Source organism: Anoplolepis gracilipes, chromosome 13 (genome assembly GCF_047496725.1).
Source record: "Anoplolepis gracilipes chromosome 13, ASM4749672v1, whole genome shotgun sequence".
Classification (NCBI taxonomy): Eukaryota; Metazoa; Arthropoda; class Insecta; order Hymenoptera; family Formicidae; genus Anoplolepis; species Anoplolepis gracilipes.
The window spans coordinates 3,952,718-3,972,971 of NC_132982.1; the positions used below are offsets into that span (position 1 = coordinate 3,952,718).

The 20,254-nt window shown below is 36.0% G+C and overlaps 2 protein-coding genes across 7 annotated transcripts in view; one reads left to right on the forward strand and one right to left on the reverse strand.

The window, feature by feature from the left end:
• The window catches only part of LOC140672493 (agrin), a 335,476-nt gene that overhangs the window by 111,629 nt on the left and 203,593 nt on the right, over positions 1-20,254 (reverse strand). The window lies entirely within an intron of this gene.
• LOC140672699 (antizyme inhibitor 2-like) lies at positions 18,159-20,152 on the forward strand. Its single transcript, XM_072905089.1, has 7 exons — positions 18,159-18,342; positions 18,425-18,501; positions 18,747-18,919; positions 19,031-19,331; positions 19,443-19,685; positions 19,775-19,983; positions 20,119-20,152. The coding sequence occupies exons 1-7, from the start codon at positions 18,159-18,161 to the stop codon at positions 20,150-20,152; spliced, it is 1,221 nt and encodes a 406-aa protein (XP_072761190.1).

Below are 20,254 nucleotides of genomic sequence, written 5' to 3' on the forward strand. Positions count from 1 at the left end.
CAATAAAAAATACAGTACCTTGTATTATGAATAAATAAAAATATTTAAATTATTACTTACAGCAAGATTATCTACAGCAGAGAAAAGTGAAAGAAAAAATTAATTTTGCATAAAACGTGTTAAATTAAATAAAATAAATGAGTAGACCATATAATTGACTTATCATAACTTGATATTATTTCATAATAATGACAATTGTTGTTGCGTTATCGACATTTGGAATGAACAGCAGAGTGGACTAATTAGTGGTGTGTACATAAATTATTCTAGCAATTATCAATTAATCGTTTGCATATAATGATGACAATCAATTAATTATTAACGATAGCAGATGACTCATTTTGTGGTAATTAAACGTTACGATACTTTGCGCATTTATTTACTTGCATATTTGTTTACTCTACTATTTTTCGCACCATCGATCAAACAATTAAATGATAAAATCTTGAAAAAGATAAAAAATTAAATGAAGCTATTATTTTATATCACTTAAAAATCTTTTCAATAATATAATCTTTTATCAATATCAAAGTAATCTTTTCTCTAATCTACTCTTGTGATTTTTTAAAAACATTAAAAATTAAATTTTACTGTAATTATCGCAAAATAAAATGGAAGTGTAATTTCATAAAAAGAATTTATGATTAAATTTCAACAGATCCATTGAATCATGAGTTCCCAAGATTCCTTATAATCGCGCGTAAGCTACCTTGGGGTTTTTAGCTGATAAAAATCCAGCACTACCCTCGGTTCTCCCTGCCTCTTGCCAGGAGTTGGAAGTGTCTAAAAGATTTTCCTCAAGTAAAAAAAATTTTAAGTCCAGCTGTGATCGAATTTGCGTTTTAACTCGCTTAAACTATTGAATAAACTGAGAATAGAAAAGATATCATCTGGTTCAAGTAACACTAGTGTATTCGCGCTTGACTAAATTTTGACTTTTATTTAAAAATAATAGCATTAATAAAACTTATTTAAAATCAATGTATCAAATATACGTTAAAAATTAATAAGTAATAATAAATGTTTCGTTTATTTAAAAAGCTTGAACAAAATATACTCAGGTTACATCACAGCAGAAAGTAGCCTCCAATTAAAGGAGTAATTAAATGAAGCACGTTGCTTTATTAGTAAAGTATCAGGTTCTCCGGTAGCTTCCAATTTCGTAACACGGGCCATCCAGCTCACCTGACGCATCTCGATACACCCGTGTCACCATGTCAAAATGTAATTTACAGTAGCCTTTTACAGGCCGCGCGGAGAAGCCCGATCTTCCTCGCGTTTTACAACGTGAGGCCCCGTAGCAACGTGGTGAGAAGTCGGACACGAAATCGATAGACTCGCGCATTTATATCCCCCTCGATAACGCGCGCCAGCATGACTGACCGCCGGGGCTTTCACAAAACCCCTTCCCAAGCTTTTTTATTGTTACCCGACACCGTGGGCGACTTGTTGACAGATTACCTGCGAAAAGTATTAATAACGCCGATCCTCCTCGCCCTCTGGAGTTCCGTCCTGAACACGTTTCGCATACGAAAGTCGCGGAGGGAAGAAAGTCGCCTTTCTTCCTCGGAAACGGCGTCGACCTACACGTCGTCCAACGCCACTTTTCGCCACGCCACTCCCCTCCCCCCTCCCCCCCTCCCCGCCTCCCCCCGCCACCTCCTCTCATCGCTTTCCCGTCAGCCAGCGTCGGGTCTGAAATCTGAGATTCGGAATCCGGACGGGTGGCGGCGAGTCATCGCTTAAAATGAAACCGTTTTCCGAGGGAAAAATTCGCCGTATTCGATATATTCCCTTGTCCCGCTTTACATGCGGCACACTCTTCAATATTTCGCGACGGCGGATATTTTATTGCGCATCGACGACGCCGGGTATTTGTGGATATATTAAATGCGTCGCCTGGTACAGAACGTCTCCGAAAGTCTTGCGCGTTCCTATTCAGGTACGAATATCCGAAAAGTATGGAATGACAGTTTCCTATTCGATGTCAAGATATCGATCCTTGCCGAGTTTAAAAAAAGCAAAAACTGAAAAACGATTTTGACGATAGTGATCAATTATTAACTCGCAAGTTTTGGCAAGCCAATACTGCAAAGTATGTGCGATTAACGTCAAATTAAATCTTGAAATTAATTGATATGCCTTTTTAATGTTTGCAATATAAATGTTTTAAAGTCAGTAATGTAATCAGAAATTAATAAACTTGATGTATCGTTATTATGTGCATTTCGTGAAAATAAAAAATTAATTTTAAAATTAATTTTCCTTAAAAGAGTAAGTCAATAACAGTAAGAAGAAAATCGTGGAAATCTTGATATAAAAAGCAAACAATTTTTCTCCGAAACTTTAAAGTTGAATCTAAAAATAGTATACACATTCTTCCCTCTTCTCATTTAACATTCGCGTGGGTGTTTCGACCTAACGCGCCCTGATTAAGTCGTACGTCGGTTTCGGCCACCGCCAAATTAATCATCGAGGCGAATCGGGAAACCGCAAATCTAAATTTCACAGTCGGTTCGCAACGCAAACAAGAGGTGGTCCAGGAACGATTACGCGCCCGCGTCCGGAGGATACGTTCCCAAGCGGAAAGACGACGTAACGATCCGCCTAACTGCTGTCGCCGACAGACGACATACCCTTTCCTGGTTCTGTAAGCAGAACTTCTCCCACGTATCTGGGTCGGTTAGGATTAAGTCGCGGCATCTGCTAAGCAGTCGCGCAACGATCTCAGCCACGGAAGCAGAAAGATGATGAGTTGGAACAGTCTCGCAGAATCAAGAGGGAGGACGAGGGGTGGCGAGATAGAACGGGGGTGAATGAGTGTAATTCCTAATGGGTGGAGCGTTAGGCGACGCTCCTCGCAACGATGAATGTTAATATCTCAGCTCGGGGACGGAGTGGCAAAGTTTTCAATTAACGTGAGAGAACCGGGGATTAGCGGGATGGAATGGTGGATAAAGAAAGAAACAGAGAGAGAGAGAGAGAGAGAGAGAGAGAGAGAGAGAGAGAGAGAGAAAGAGAGAATCGGTTCGGATGAATCGTCCTTTGTAGAATTACAAACTGTAGGTCGGCGAGCGCCTGGTGTATTATTCGGCGATAATACTTTTGGATTCGCGTGCCTTCCACATCCTAGATAAACGCGAGAGAGGAGAAAATTGTTAATATAAATTTAATAAATTTAAATAATATAAGGTAATTAATATTCAACAAAATCTCTCGAACAGATTAGTTTTAAAATTATAGATAAAAATATTTAATCGTGAATTTAATAAAATGACGTAGAATGCGAGAGCGCGGCTTTTGTGTCTTAGAGTTCGCTCGTTCAATTGACGTATCTATTTCTATAAAAGCGTACGATTTGAACGCAAAGTACGATTGCGAGGTCCGACAATTTTGGAAACAATGCCGGGAGCGTAGAGTGCGCGATGCGAACGCGGTGCGCGAGCTACGTTCCAGAAACGCTGGAATTCGAGAGTCCAATGGTGAGTTACCTTCGAGTGGCCGAGTATCACGAGAGTCTTGCGAAGGGACATACCACGACGCGACGCAGCAGTGGCGCTCAACGATCGTACATATAGAATATAGAAACGGGATGCGCGGACGTTTCCTTAACAATTTTCGAAACTTGAGCTGAGCTATCCTCGGTATCTGATATTACCGAAATGCCGGGAAAAAATTCCGCGGCAACGGAATTTTCGCAACAATATTAGCAACGAAGAAGCTGCGGAAAGTCACGACGGTCGATTTCGCATAAGCGCAGTAAGGATGTAATAAACTTGGGGATTACTTCGAAACTTCTCGCTTGGGTGCATGATATTCGCAGCTCGGGCACTAATTTGCCCTTCATCTCGGAATATAATTACGAAAGCTGTGTGAAACGTCGCAAACCAAGTATATATCTTATGTTTCTCAAACGGTTCTCGTCGCAGCCGAAACTGTTGATCAACATATTTTTCACATATAGCGAGACTTGGAGATCTGTCAATATTTGAAATGCAATCCATTAAAAGCAAGTGGTTGACATTAACTCTTTGACGGATTATTTTATTTCATTAATTATCAAAATTTCCATGCGCAAAAAGGTATGCGATATAATTCGCAATACCTGTAGAACATCCAGAAATGCATCAGAGAAATTCCACGCCGCGGATATTTCGGAGGATTAATGTACTAGGAACTGGTGAGGACTCTTGAAAGATGAAACGTCGGGTATTGTGGGCCGCTTCAGAACTCTGACAAGAGTTCCTGGCGTGCATGTAGCAATCAGATTGGATTACGCGTCCGGACGCGCTTCGGATATACATCCGGGAATGGTATGAGGATACTGTGACGGAGTTTGAAGGACTTCGAGGACGATGGATGATATTTAGTACAGGAGTCGATGGCGGGGCTGCACGCCGCGCCGGTTTGCATCTACACATATATGATGAAATGCACATAACGATATTACGTTAGCGAACCTCAGGAGGTCATTGCACTTTGGAGTACTAATTAGAACACAGTGGCGAGCGTTTGCGAGAACTATTTGTGAAACCCGAGCAACAAAGATATATTTAATTACTTTTTGAACAAACACATCATCGTAGTCAGTTATTTTTACAGTTTTGGCCCCAAAATATTTATCTGTACAATTTTTACTATCTCCAATTTATTTTAATTTTGTTTGATATAAATAATGATTTTACAAATCAAAAATTTCCACAAGATTAACTTATTAAAATTTTTAATAGGATTATAATTACTTTAATTTCTACTTTGATTTTCTTTTCTATAAAAATATAAATTTTTTAAAACATTTCCAACTATCAAGTCGATCGATAATCGTCTAGTTTAAAAGACTGCAGGTCTTTGGAGTACCTCGATAATTACACGTCAAGGACGACAGGTAGTTATAACACAATATAGCTAAGCTTTGAGCCGTGGAGCACGCGTCAAAGTGGTAACTTGATGTACATCATGCACAGGACATCGTCTCCGTGGTTACTTTAAGCCCATTTGCAATAACAACATTTCGAATTACGGATTTAGAAGAGAAATTTAACACGTGATAAGAATTAATTTTCCGCTATAGACGTAAAAATTTATGCGACGAATTATCGAGAATATTCTAACGGTGATTGATGCTTTTTAATTAAACCTGCTGTCTTCATTTACAGCGACAATATGGGCGCGATGATATAATTCTGCGAAAATATCGTAACTCGTGCGCTTTCTAGTAGGGAGAATTGATATATTCGGTGGAAGACTGGCGGCAGTTTTCCCACACCACGCGAAAATTCTACTTGGGCGGGCGAAGATATGCGTCGTCCTGGAAAAGGACGAGAATGGAAACTCGGTAAGAGAAGCGAGGGACTAGGCCGGGAGAGAAATTGGGCAAGGACCCGTGCATCCTTGGACCCCGCGTTACGCCCAGCAAGATTAACTTTTAAAGTGTCTTAAAGAACAAGCTCCGACAGGTCAGGGTTTATTACTCAATTTGGATGATGAACGAACCAAGCGGAAAAGAGAGAAAATCGTCCACTTAAACTATGGCTTGCGCGCCTTCGTGACGTATCTTCGTTTCGTTTTAAGAAATTCACGCGGATTAAGCGGACGTCTAGCAAATACCGGCAGAGGAAACAAAAAAATATTTCAAGACATTATATGTATTTGAATGAAATATATTTTCAACCAAGATATATATCATTATTTGTATTATATTATTATTATGTTTTTGAACTTTACAAAAAGAGACAAAAATTGTATCCACTTTTTTATCTTTTACACAAATTCCATTGAAGAAGGCTAATTGTAAAAAACTGACAGTTCATACATAATTTCGAAATGTTTTTAAACATTATTCAATGTTTCTCGTTTAAATGAACTTTTTAATTATGTGAAATTTGAGTTAATCTGATATCGCGAATATCAGTCTTTCAAACTGACGGATATGACGTGATCTTTTTCTGACACGTTCGAATTGATGCGCCGTAATTTCACGGAGAAATGCGAGTGACTAACGTTAACGTGCGATTAACGGCCTGACATGAGCTGAAAGCTGAAACAAAAGCCATGGCAGAATGTATCTAGAACGTACGTATGTATACTCAAAATCGGTAACCTAACTCGCTTAACTGATAATAGCCCTTGCCTTTGTAAGGGTAGCGAGCGCTTTGTAGAGCCGATTTGCGTTATATATTGATTCGCGCGGCGAAAAGCTACGCTCCGCGTTCGCCGTTCGTGGCGCTCATTAGATTTGGTCTTTGCTTTTACCTGCTTGACTGTCCCTGCCGAAGGCCAGTTAGCTATCTCTGACTTGCGAACGCGAGATTGCTTCAATTAAGACCACAGAGCATGTCAAAGTGACCGAGCCACAAGCGACATATTATTCGAATAGGTAATCTATCAAATTATCTCTGTACGGGGAATTGTTCTTGTAAAGGGAATCGCAATTCAAAGGAGGAAAGAGTTAGTAATAAATTGAGAATATTAATGAAAAACAAAAAAAAACAAAAAAAAAAAAACAAAATAGAAAAAATAATATTTATACACATAGACTAAATTTTAGAACGTGTATCATACTTTAGAATTTATACAGTGTGAATAAAATTAGCCAAGCTTGTAAAACTCAAATTCCTCTATCTGATACCAGCAGGTGCTTTGAATTATTTAAGCAGGCGCTTCGAATTATGACCGATAATAGTTCTTGAGCTCGTGCATTATTGACGAACGAAATTAGACAGCGAATCTTATTACGTACAAGTCTTCATAGCAGTCATTAAGTTACACCTAGTTCCTACGCTGCTAATAACCCAGCACAAAGCCGTGAGAGCGCCCATTGACACGGTAACAAAATTACAACGAAAACGCTGATGGCATTTAGCTGGGCAGAGGCGAAGCTTTCAGAGGCGCCGTTCGCAGTAATTAATGGCGCGCGAGGTATCAAATTGCTGACTAGCGTACGAATATAATAGACGATATTTAATGATATTTCAACGAGGTTCGCTGTCGATGCAATATATATGTTCATATATATATATATATATATATATATTTATCTAGCTCATCGGCGGCTAATCTCGTTGAAATATCATTAAATCCTCCTCATTATATTCGCGTGTATTAGTCAGTAATATATGCCTGAATTTTCATAAATATCGCTTCACAATCGATTAATTCGTTTAGAAAACCCTTTCCTTCCCCGGTTCGCTATTTATGCTACTTACGCTTGGTTAAACCTTTAAGAGCTGCCACGTGGATTTGCTTATTCGGCCAAACCATTATCTTACTCTCTGTAGTCTCTTGTGTAATGTTCTATCCATCTTTTACTATCCCTCTCTCTCCGTTTTAAATGCGCGTAATCGAAATTATAAAGCAAGTGGCACGGCAATCAGGCTATGCGAAATATGGAGGATGACATAAAGTGGACTCTGTTCCGAGAAGCGTTTCTGGGTAGGTTATGACCTAGAATCTTTGAGGCTCTAATTGAAGTGGAAATGTAATTAGAGGCTCCTTTCTCAAGCAATTCCCCGATAGGTCAAATAATCCGCGCGCTTCCTTTCATAATCTGTTGATCGATTAACAGTAAACGTCGGAGTTATTTCCATCTGAGTGGCGTGTTAATTGAAAGGTAATAACGATTCGAGACGAAATACAAATTAGCGACTGCTGAGTGCGGAATCTCTAGTTTGAAAAAGATTACGTAAGATTGTCTGTAGAAAGAGCAAAAATTATCAATTTGAACATTTTCTTTTAACGATAGTTATTAACGATAGTAAGTGTAATATTTAACATTAATTTAATATTGCTCTAATTTAGTTTAATTCATTGCAATAAAACATGAGGACGATCTGATAAAATATATCGTACTGTAAGAATAACTGAAGAGTTACATTGTGTGTTCGATAATCAATTTTTCAATAAGACAGAATTTATTATTCATTGTAACAATGTATTATTTTAGGGAAGCTATTTTCATGTTGCCCGATATGTAGTTATTGAAACGAATCGATAACGAATGTGATTTATAAACGTTCCTAGAACGAAATGTCACGTGTAATACATTTTTACTAGCTGCTATTTTGAAATTATTGGACTCAGATCAATTTTTCAGTGTTAAACTTCGCAAAGGGCGTGAATAACACTCTATATGTGGTCGCTCCTCTAAGTACTGAGATAATTAAGTTGAGCTCGGCTAATGAAGACGCCGGACACTGTATTTGACAATTAGTATCGCGACAGGAAAGATGCACTCCGTGTGCATCAGGACAAAGACAAAGAGGCACCATTTGAGAGAGAGCTTCTCGCTTGTGCATAGATCAGACTGTAATGGATGGCAATTACTGCTGAGTGCAGACCGTAACACTTCTCAATAATCGTGCTGCCATTTTCATTAAGCGACAGAAACAAGGAAAAAGCAGTAGATTGATAGATACGAGTCGCCGATCGATTTATATTTTCAATGATTCCATTTAAAAACTTGGAATTATTCAGTTGTAAAAAACACTCACACGCATAATCGTCGAGTTTGGGTTGAGAAAACAACACGAACATATGTGCGTAATTTATTTTTTCAACTGCGCGCACACTCATAAATTCAAAAGTAATTTTGCGCGATAATAATTGTCAATCTGCGGCCGTAGATAAATGGAAGTCTGGAGACACATTTAAATCAAAATCATTTCGAAACGCAGATTTATTTGCAGTAAGTTGTGTTTTTCGCTTATTTGCAGCGACGTGCTACTCATAGATTAATATCGTTATTGACTGAATTACTCGTGAGAAATGTCGACAGATTAAATTTCGAAATAATAATAAATTACTTCGCGGCAGTCGCGTGGGTCACCGATCCAATGTCGACGGTTATTTACGTCATAAAATACAGCGCGTAGCCGAGCAGATATTAATTTATCTCCGAAAGTAGTTTCCATTAATTTAAAGCAGCAGGCGCGGTCGTGTTGGCATTAACTGTACACTTGTATACGCAATTTCTCTCTGGATTTTCTCTCTTTCTCTTTCTCTCTTATGCATAAATTATATTATATGTTTTGTGAATTCTTGAGAAAAAGTATATATAAAATAAAAATTTAATATTGCAAAAGTCTGAATCAAATTTTAATTAGAAATTTGTTTTGTATTAAATTTCAAAATGTGATGAATTTAGTTAGCATTTAAATAGAAATACGATTTTGCAATATCAGTGAGAATATGTCAAGAAACTAAAGCAGAATGCAGAATGAATTTCTACTTCGTTACAACTCCGTTAATTGGACGACTAATTACTATTAAATCCGTAACTCGACTTGAGCACAAATACTATTGTTTTGTTTGACGTTTTTAAAATTGCTCTCTCCTCTAACGTCAATTAAAATATTTAGTTTATATCGCAGGAAAGTTTTTCCGATTTTTCTGTACCGTAATAAAACGTTTTGCGTAAATAATAAAGGATAAATGAAATATCCGTGTCAATCTTTTGGATAAATAACGTAGAGATTTTTTTTTCTTTCTCTTTCTTTTTGTTCTCTCTATTAATCAGTAACATTTTCAATGCAAGTAGTTTCAGATAATTGTTGTAATTAAATATAGAATGTAACAATTTATATTGCAAAAACAAGAAATATGTTTGTATACAGTTTTATGAAACTCTCTTGTCTCATCTTTTAAAATTATTATATTGTTATAAAAAAGAATGCAGATTTAATTGCAAATAATTTATTGCGAATAATTTTATTTATTTAAAATACACTGAAATTTTCGCATCAAAAATATACATTTATTTTTTTTTTTTTAATTTTTGTTGAATTGCGTAAAAATATTTTATTTTATAATTATTTTAATAATAGCTTTTTAATTTTGTAACAATAATTTTAAGAGAAAGCCAATATTGTAATCCGGTTTAACGATTGGATAGCTTATTGTATACTTGATAAAGGAATATATCAAACAGTCGAGTGACAATGGTCGAATCTTTCTCTATCCTTTCGGCGCTCGGCACTCATCGCGACAATTTAATTGACGTGAAGATATAGATAAAAGCAAAAGCGAAATAAAAGCTGTCAGCATCGAGCAACCTCGATACTTGGCGAACAATATCACGATCGACCTCAATAGCCGGCCACCAATCCGACCAATCTCTACGTTCGGCCCAGCATCGAGGAACGAGTCCAGGATCCACGTATAATCCATCGGGATACCGACGATCCCGTACGAAACGAAATGGCACGGATCATCCACTCGAGAGTAAAGGACCAAGGTTTCCCCGAGGAAAATCAGGCTTCCACTACCCTTCCCTCCTTATTTCTTCTCCTCCCCTACCTCATCACGTAGCCTCGCGCGATCTCCAACGACGATTCGTCGCCAAGGAAAAACAAAAGTGTCTCTCTGGAATGGACCGATAGATAGAAAGTACGGGAGAAGAGGAGAGAGATGGGAACGAATGTCTCTCAGGGAGAGAAGGTGCCAAGTCTCCGGGGAGAGAGGAACAGCCCTTATATCTCGTCGTGACAGAACGTCCGGTCGGCTATATTGCCAACGGAAAGGGGAAGAGATACTCTTTTTCAAGGCTGCTTTTATCTCAATCGCCATGTTCTTTTTCCGCGCAACGGAGATGTTGAAGACTAGAAAACTAGAAGAAGACTACAATTGGTGAGAACAAACAGAGATGGCGGACGAGTTAGTTTGGCTCTTGTACAAGGCGCTTGGTATTCCGAGTCGGATCTGACGAAATTTAATTTCTAGATTCGCCCCCTCTCGTCGGGACCGACCGACAGGCGCGAGGGTGAGCCGTTCGAATGAAGAGCCTCGAAATGAAGCGGCTAGATTGTCAAGTATTGCAAGCATAATGCGCGGTTTTTTTAGCTGACGTCAACATATCCACGTGAAATCTTATTTTCGATGAGATTATGTAATTGTATAATGTTATATTATGTTTTTGATAATTTATTTCATTACAGCAAAAAGGTAAAAGATTCACATTTCGTTCCTTCTCTGCATGAATGATTTATTTTCGAATTATTCACCAGCTATCGCGCAACTATCGTGTTCACGCTCGATCACGATTTAGACACGGATTTAGAGTGCATTTTTTGTAATTAATATTTGAAGAATCTATAATATCATTGTACATTTTAATCTATTGTGAGCGTACGCGCGATAATAATATATTCCTTTATATTAACGAATAGATAGTTCTCATAGTTATGTTATATGAAATTGTGGTATTTATTCGGATATATTATTTACAGTAATGCTGTTGGATCGAATGTAACGTTACGTCATCGATGTCCACGGCAAAGCCGAATTTTACTAGCGATAGTGATTCATTTGGAATTTATCGTTAAACTTTATTCGTTCGAAATTGCGAGTTTCATCATAAGCGCGAGAGCGCTGCTGAAACGCGGATAAAAGCGTAGCGAGTATTAAAGGGCCAATAATTATTTGCTCATTATCTGGCGCTTCTGTATGCGAGCTAATATGAGCATGCGTGGCGCGCGATGGTTTATGCAAGGCAAAGAGAAAGTTATTTCACGAGCTCGTACGTTGAAAATTTGGCATTGAACCGAAATATTCATGAAATATTCAATCTTTGCAATCCCGCAAAGTAATATTCGCATTCTAAACCTATACATATAATAATCAATATTTCCAAGCAATTAATACAATTTGACAGCGTTCGTCTTTTTGAGTAACTCAGTTTATGTGATACGAAAAATGGAAATATATATTATTATATATTGTATATCACGGTAATTAGAAATAATACAGTTTTAATTAAACTTGCAATATACGCGATAAAAGCAAAAACGTTTCAATATTCAAGTATTTAAATCTACAATAGACTGCAGTGGGTTTTAATGTGTGCTGTTATGGCACAAAGCGTATATTCAGTCGTCTCTTCCTTTGCTTTAAAATGATACAAATCGCAAATATTACATTATATGACATTATTTCACGTTTTATTTCTATTTGCATTGATTTAAAAATTTATTTTTCTACTTTTATAGTAGTAAAATATTTCGCGTAATTATCTCTTGAGGCAAGATTTGCTTTAAAATAATAAATAGATTTTCTTTTCTTTTCGCTTCCCCTGCTTTTCACTCGTTTTCCTACAGCTTCTCATACTAAATAAACTTTACCCTTTGCCACTTACTCTTTCCGTCTTTCCTTCGCGCATTTCTCACACATACAATCTCTTTCTCTCTCTTGCCCTCGTAATGTCTCCCTTTTACCTCGAGCAGCCATTAAATGTCAGCGGCAGGTCGTCGATGACGGAGTGTCGGCGCCGTCGCACAATGCTCGAGTGCAATTGCATCGAGACGAATACGCGAGCCGGAAGATTGACGGAGCGTGTGATCACGGCTTATTACTTTTCGTGCGTCTGCACCATCAGCGAGATAAAATTGACGATAGCCGCGAAGAGGGTCAAAAGAATATACATAGAATAGTCTGTATAGAAAGAGACCGATAGATAAATATAAATTTAAATTTTCTACAGAAAACAGCGATACGTAAAATTGTTAGTATTAATATATAGCACCGATGATATCTTCTCGACATGAAGAAGATTAGATACCTATTACCATCATTCAGCGATGATTTGCCAATCCTGATATATCATTGACGAATGCCTTGACGGCCATTAGATCCTATTGTAATACAACAATAGCGCGTTCGCTATTCCTGATGCACTTCACCGGAGTGCACTAGTGGTTTACGTCGCCGACTGACAGATACGCAGGCTCCTGCTTTATTATTTCGCGACGTGTGCGCCCGTGACGTCCATTCGACGGACGTCATAGTCGATTGAGCGCCCATTTAATTAGCGTCAAGCCGCACGCGATCCTGTCCCGACATTAGGCGTCAAGAGATTCGGACGCGTGCGTCCTTCCTCTCTCTCCCTTCCTCGAGCATTCTCCTTTCTATCTTGGTTAAGCAGAACCCTCCTACTCTATCCTGTCGGTTAATATCAGTACTGTCAGTTCTCTGCAGAGCGTTGTCTTGAATATTTCGCGTTAACAAGTTTCGGCCCCAATTGCCAAGCCTATTTGCATTCGTGAAATTAAACTCGGCAAACCTGCGGTTAAATTTTAATTGTTGCTAATTCAGTAATTATTAGATATTGTAACAGTTAATGCATTAATAATGTAATTATTATATTTTCATTATATATCATTTTCATTTCTGATATTATTAAGAATATAGAAATAATTATCATCTCACAACATTATTAATGCGGCTATAATTTATACAAATCGATTTCAGTGAAAATTTTGTAAAGCTAAAACTATATAATGTTTTTTCAAAGTTCCTTAATATATATTTAAAAAAAACAAAAAATTCGCTATTGGATTAACAATAATCCAACTTAATGTAACGATATTAGGTAACCTAATAAAAGTTTACGTCTGAAATTTCGCTAAGGGAAGTCTATGATGTTTGGCGTGGCGGTTAGTAAATAACACGTAACAATAAACGCCGTGATTTTTCTGGTCGATTAAGGGGAAACGAGGCATTCGGTGCGACGCGGAATCTCGGCGCGAGAAAGACCACAAAGCGTGCGAGTATCGAACGGTCCGGGCTGTTGACCCTACCGCTATTATCCGGCGGAAGCAGCGCGCGCGGCTGGCTACATACGACGGTTACTACTTAACGCGCGTAGACCTGTTTACTGTATATACGTTATTTCGCGTTCCACCGTCGTAAACTACGTGAAATACGACGCGCTCGCGATTGCATCGGCACTTGCAGGTAGATAAGAAAGGCAAGAAAGGGGCTAACATCATTTCTGGGATATCTACAGTCAGAAGAAGCCAGATTTCGCAGCGGCGATAAACGTACGCGGCGGAGAGCTTGCTTAAAGCCGGCGGCGAGCCGAGCCGAAGGATCGCATCGGTGCCGCGAAAAATATGCGCGACGCGTGAAAAAGCACTACGCAGAAAGGATATAGGAAAAAAAATTCCGGAGAGATTATAAAGGAGGAAAATTTTAATAAAATTTAATATGCAGGAAAGGAGAAAGAGAGAAAGAGAGAGAGAGAGAGAGAGAGAGAAAAACGGATAAATTTTATATACACCCCTCACTCGTGTTTCTTTTTTCCTGCCGATTTTTAACAATTTTAAAAGGCAAATTTTTTATAAAAAATAAATTTTATATTAATAATATTCTTATTTATGATTTAATTATATAGCATTTAATTATCGCACATTAGATTACATTAATTAAAACTTGAACAGTAAAAGAAGATTATCATATGTAAATTTGTTGTTTTTTTTTTTTTTTTTCCATTATACATTGATCTCTCATGCACCATATTATAAAAAATAAGCTGTAAAAATTTTGAAAATTGAGTATTTTCACCGCGATACAAACGGCATGACAGACGAATGATCTATCACACTCGATTGTGTTCGGTATTTCCATAGACATGTTCACTATTATGCCTCACACAAAGAGTTAATTCCTGCATGCGTGTATTTAAGATCTCATATCTCGGCGTGACGAGCGAATTCATCGGCATCATTCGCGAACCCGTATAATTAATCGTGTCGAACAATCAGATTCGCAGATATTCTCGGTCGATGAAATTAATCGTGGCGCCGATATATCCACGATGTATCCACGGCACTCACCGATAAGACGACCTAATACCACTCGGCTCTAGATGATAAGGACCTCCTTGTACGCAGTTGATATTGTCCTGGCTTCGAGGGCGCGACGAGAATGGGAGAGCGGTTAATTAATTATACCAACGATTCGATCGCGCGGTAAACGAGGCGAGGCATTAATCACAGGTCGCGGCCGGACGTCGCGACGTTTGCAACGTGTTCATATCGCGAGATATGCCGGCTTTCTCGCCGCTCGCTTGCAGAAAAGAGTTCCATTCCTGCCGCAATTAAGCCCGCGATCCGTCTTCGTCGTCCCGCGGAACTGGCAACCGGGATTAATTATCAGCAACCAGCATTTTATTCCGGAAACGACGTGACGCGCGATGCGCGCGCACCGGCTTTCTTCTCACGGCCTTTTCCTCACTTCCTATTTTGCATTAATTAACCGGAAAAACGGGATGGCATCTCGTTTGTTGTGTTGCGGGACGAGTGACATGCGAAAAAATGCTCGGAATTATTCGCGGAATTTAGGATTAAAAATATTATTAATTATAGTAGCAGTAGGATTAGAAAATTTATCATTCAAAATTCCTAAATTAACAACATACACAACACAAACAATTAAAATAATCCCTCTTTTATATAAAATTCAAAGTTTCAAAAAGGCGTAAAGATATAAGGCTATAAAATTATATAAGGTTCATAATCAAAAAAAATTGGAAATGACATTTGACGGTACATATCGATGTTTACATTATTTAATGTGTGTATGGGTTCTTTTATATATATGATCATTTTAATTATTTTAAAACTTTTATATTATTAATTTTATTCTTCTTAAATTTTATTATTTTTTATAAATTGCTGGATTACCTATACATAATTTTAACATAGACGCGCAATCAAGTTTAGACGATTGATATGAAAAATGTTTTGATAGTTTAGAAACTATATCTTTTTTTCAATACACGGTTTTCACAGTTATAGAAGCTTTTATATAATATAAATATTTGTACAAGTATTCGTCGAAATAATAAAAATTGTAACAAAAATAGAAACTATTTGAAAAATTATGATTTTACTGTCAGTTTTATACAGACAGATGGAAACGTCATATCACGTTGCAAACCGAGATATATAAATTTTTAATCGTTTTGCGTCAGAATTCTCTGTGAGGCAATGTAGGTGTAAAATTCACATTTAGAAACGTGACTGACTCAAACTGATACACGTTATGGATTTCAAGGCTTACAACGGCAGTGCGGTTTTTACTTGTGGGATTTATATACATCGTTTTACTTTTTGAATAATTGAATTTCCGACGGAACGATATTATTAAATTAATCGTAACGGACACGTGTAACTTTTTATACGTTACAACTGACGACAAATTTTCTCTCGATAAATCACACATTCAAATTTACGTAACGCTGATGTTGTTAAACGAAACGATTTCTGACTGTTTTTGTAAAAACAGATTCATTTTTTTTTTAATAAAAATAGTATAATTTTTTTATATTTCTTTTGTTTTTTTAAAATATATTATCTTTCCGTATGCCTGTACCTAAAAGAGAATTTTAATGTAAACTATAATATTTTATAATATCTCATACTCTTAACATTAAATATTATTCCTTTAATTTAAAAGATAAAAATTGAAAGTTTTTAAACGCTACAGTTTATTTATATTTATTTTTGCGCTTAATTTTATTTTATTGCCGTAAAAAATGTCTTTCTCTGAAAACTGTAATTAGTCGGATTGCAGTGAAGCAAATATTGACAGCTGATTGCATCTGCGAATACATTTATCTGAAAATCCCGTCTCAACATAAACCGTTTATCGATGATAGATAAACACGGCTACCTGACAATCGATAATACATATGTGATAGACCTTGATTACATATATCATAAAGAAAGAAAAAAAATGAAGCAACGGTTTTACAATATATGTCAGAATGTGAAACATGGATAAACTTGATTTATAAATGTTGCTCATACATATTCGAGTTTAATCGAGAATAATATTCCCCTTTTAAGAAATATCAATATCAATCAAATGTACTTAAGGATCCTGAATTTTTAACATTTAAATCACTAACAAATTATATTGTATGCTTAAATAAAATATTAGAAACTCAGAAATATGAGAGTCACAAGTACTTACATATATTAATACAATATTATATATTGCATTAATATATTAATATTAATTTTAGCAAAACAAAACAATGATTTAAATAAATGATTAAAATAAATAAATAATCTTGAATAATGGTCAGAAATAGATCTAATGTTTAGGAAGTTTATATAAATAGATCCTATAATTAGGTTCTGAATGACTTTCTCTCTTTTTATCGAAGCAATAAAAGAATTTTCTTATGCAAAAACTAATCCATTTTATCCCATATCAAGAATTCACGAAATTCGAAACTTGCGACAAGCAGAATAGGATATACTTTTATTGAATATTTGCACGCGTTAAAACCAATCAAGTCGCCGTAATAGTAGCTCGTCGCATTTTCCACATTGTGGGAAAATAACCGTGTTTCCTGTCATATCTGAATCCCTTGCCTCTCTCGCTTTTGTGTACATCGCAAATCCCCTCGAATGGGGGAAGAGAAGAGATCGTACAAATGGCGTTGCCGCTCCGGCTGTCAAAAGTTACACCGACACTCTGCGGCGAACGACGTGGCTCACTAACACTAGTCGATATCATCGAATCGAATAGGTATCCAAGTCAAATTATCAGAATATAATAAATTATATATCAAATAAGTTATATATAAAAATAGTTTAGTAATTTTGCTACTTTTTGCTTTCCAAAGTAATTTTTTTGCTTTAGCTTTAGGTATTAAAAAGTTTATTATATTTTGATAATTTAGCTTAGATAGTTTAATGTACCTTTTAATTTAATACTAATCCTAATTTAATTGGGTTATTTTATATATCAAACGTGTGAATAATATAGTATCACAATGTTTTGAAAAGAGAGCAAGAGAGACAGAGAAAAAGAGGAAGAGAGATGGTGACAGAGAGCAGAATGTATATAAAGCAGATACTGTGAATAATCAGTCGTCCCGAATGTGTTATTTACACGTCTTAATAAATTAGTGCTTCTATAAACCAGAATTTATGAAAAATTAACAGTTGAAACAAACTATAATTATTTTTTACAAGAAGTTTTTAAATTAAGGACTGACCTCTTTTCTGTAATCCAGTAATCAATACTCATTGTAACATATTTATAAAGACAGCTGGAAATCAACTATTAAAAACTGTAAGTATTATCAGAATTAGTTATTTTTTTTTAATTAGTTCTTTTTTTAAATTAATTTAAAGAACAATATATTATAAATAAATTATATTACAATATTATAATACAATAATTGTCATACTGATACCCACTCATTAAACTCACAATTTATATAATTAATAGATTATTACAATTAATAGAGTATTAACTAAAATATAAAATATTAATATTCCGTTTTGTATTACATATTAACTTAGCCTTCCCCAACAGGAAAGAGAGGTTTTACGGATATTTTTCCTGCATGTTTATTTAATTTTATCATGTCACATTTCAATTTTAAAGAAATAAATATCATCGACGATAACGTAGATGACATGGATATCATTAGAGATATAATACAGATTGAAAAGCCAGAAGAAGCGTTTTATATAGCAGATATTGGTGATGTCATTAAACGGCATAACGAATGGATAAATAAAATGCCTAAAGTTATTCCATACTATGGTGTGCAATTTATTATATTTTTTTGTTCTTTATCTTTTGAAATGTATTTATAAAAAGATCAATGTGTTGCTTGAAATTTTAGCGATCAAATGCAATTCAAATTCGACAGTAATTAAAGTCCTGGCGGCTTTAAACGGTTGTTTCGATTGCGCGTCTAAGGTAAAAAAAATCTTATCTCTGTGTCAGAAAACATTTAAACCTTCGCTGTTTATTATACAAGTCTTATTAAACTTCACCAACGTATTTTATTAATCTAAACTGAGATAAAAAAAATTGACGATTAAAATATTTTGGTAACACCTTATCTTTACATCTTGTATTCATATCATATATAAACTCTACGTAAATTAACGAGCTGTCTAATAATTCGCGAAGTTAGTTAAGGATAATAACATTTTTAACAGCAAGAGATAGCGCACGTAATGCAATATGGTGTGCAAGGGGAACGGATCATTTTTGCGCATCCAACAAAATTGCCATCTCATATAAAATATTCCAGAAAGATGAGTGTCCAACAGATGACGGTCGATAGTGAACTTGAGTTGATGAAAATTAAACAGTTCTTTCCCGAAGCTAAGTAAATAAGGCAAATTCTATTCCGATACTTAGTTATAGTTATTTAAATGGCTTTTGTATTTTTATTTTTTTATGGATGATATTATATTTAATTGAGAGATGACTTGAACAGGATCGTGATACGCATACGCTGCGATGCGAAAAATTCGTTGGTGTCATTAGGAGCAAAATTCGGTTGCGACCCGCAAAAGGAAGCTGCGCGCTTGATACAACATACAAAAGACCTCGGCTTGAATTTACATGGCTTCAGTTTTCACGTCGGTATTTCGTGCTTAGAATTGGACGCCTATCGTAGAGGGATCAAAATGTGTAAACAATTAATCGCTTTCGCCAAATCAATTGGCTGCAAAGACGCGCGGCTGATAGATATCGGCGGTGGATTCTCCAGCGTCTGCGGCGAAGATCTCGACGTGGTATGTACAAACATTCTTGATAAATAGATATGTATGATTTATATATATAATATATATTTAGCAAGAATGTTTATATTCATATATTGTTACTGACACGTGCGTTTCTTTTAGGTGGCCAAGATTATTAACAACGCAATCGAGAACCTCGATCCCGATATAAGAGTTATCAGTGAGCCTGGACGTTATTACGTAGATTCGAATTTCACTTTAGCCTCATACTTGCATTCTAAAAAACTTGCCGTTTCCGAGAATGGCGAACTGAAGAGAATGTATTACATGAATTGCGGCGTGTACAATTCCTTTCTAGACGAATTATTGGGTCTGCAGGCCAGAATCCCAGAATTACCTTCCAAGGTAATTATACAATTTCTTGAAATCCTATAGATTACGAAGAATAATAATTGCTTAAAGGATATTATTATCGAATTAATATAATATTACAGCCGGCGAGCGACGAGAAATTCCTTTCAAATCTATGGGGACCGACCGCCGACTCGTATGATCTCATTCTTAAGAATGTGTTATTGCCAGAACTTTATATAGGTGACTGGTTAGTCTGGAGAAATATGGGTGCTTACACATTAGCTTTTTCCAATACATTCAATGGATTCCCGATTCCAGTTGTAAAACCATATATTAGAAAGACCCAATGGTCAGTATTAAAAAAAAAACTATAAATATATATATATATATATATATATATATATTCATTTTATATTCAAGTTATTTACATATATATTTAAATTCTTTTTCTCTTTATAATATTCTTTTATATTAATATTTTCAGGGAAAGTTTTCTGAAGCAAATTAATCAAATGTAAGTCGTATTTTTATTTCGGAAAACATAGGTATTAAATATAACAATATGAAATGAATAACATGATGTGGTCGTATTGTATATGAAGAAATTCAACATTTATTTC

Coding starts and splice junctions, on each gene's coding strand:
- LOC140672699 (XM_072905089.1), top strand. CDS start 18,159: ATGTCACATTTCAATTTTAAAGAAATAAATATCATCGACGATAACGTA. Junction 19,686..19,774: donor TCCCAGAATTACCTTCCAAG/GTAATTATACAA, acceptor ATAATATTACAG/CCGGCGAGCGACGAGAAATT. Junction 19,984..20,118: donor TATATTAGAAAGACCCAATG/GTCAGTATTAAA, acceptor TAATATTTTCAG/GGAAAGTTTTCTGAAGCAAA.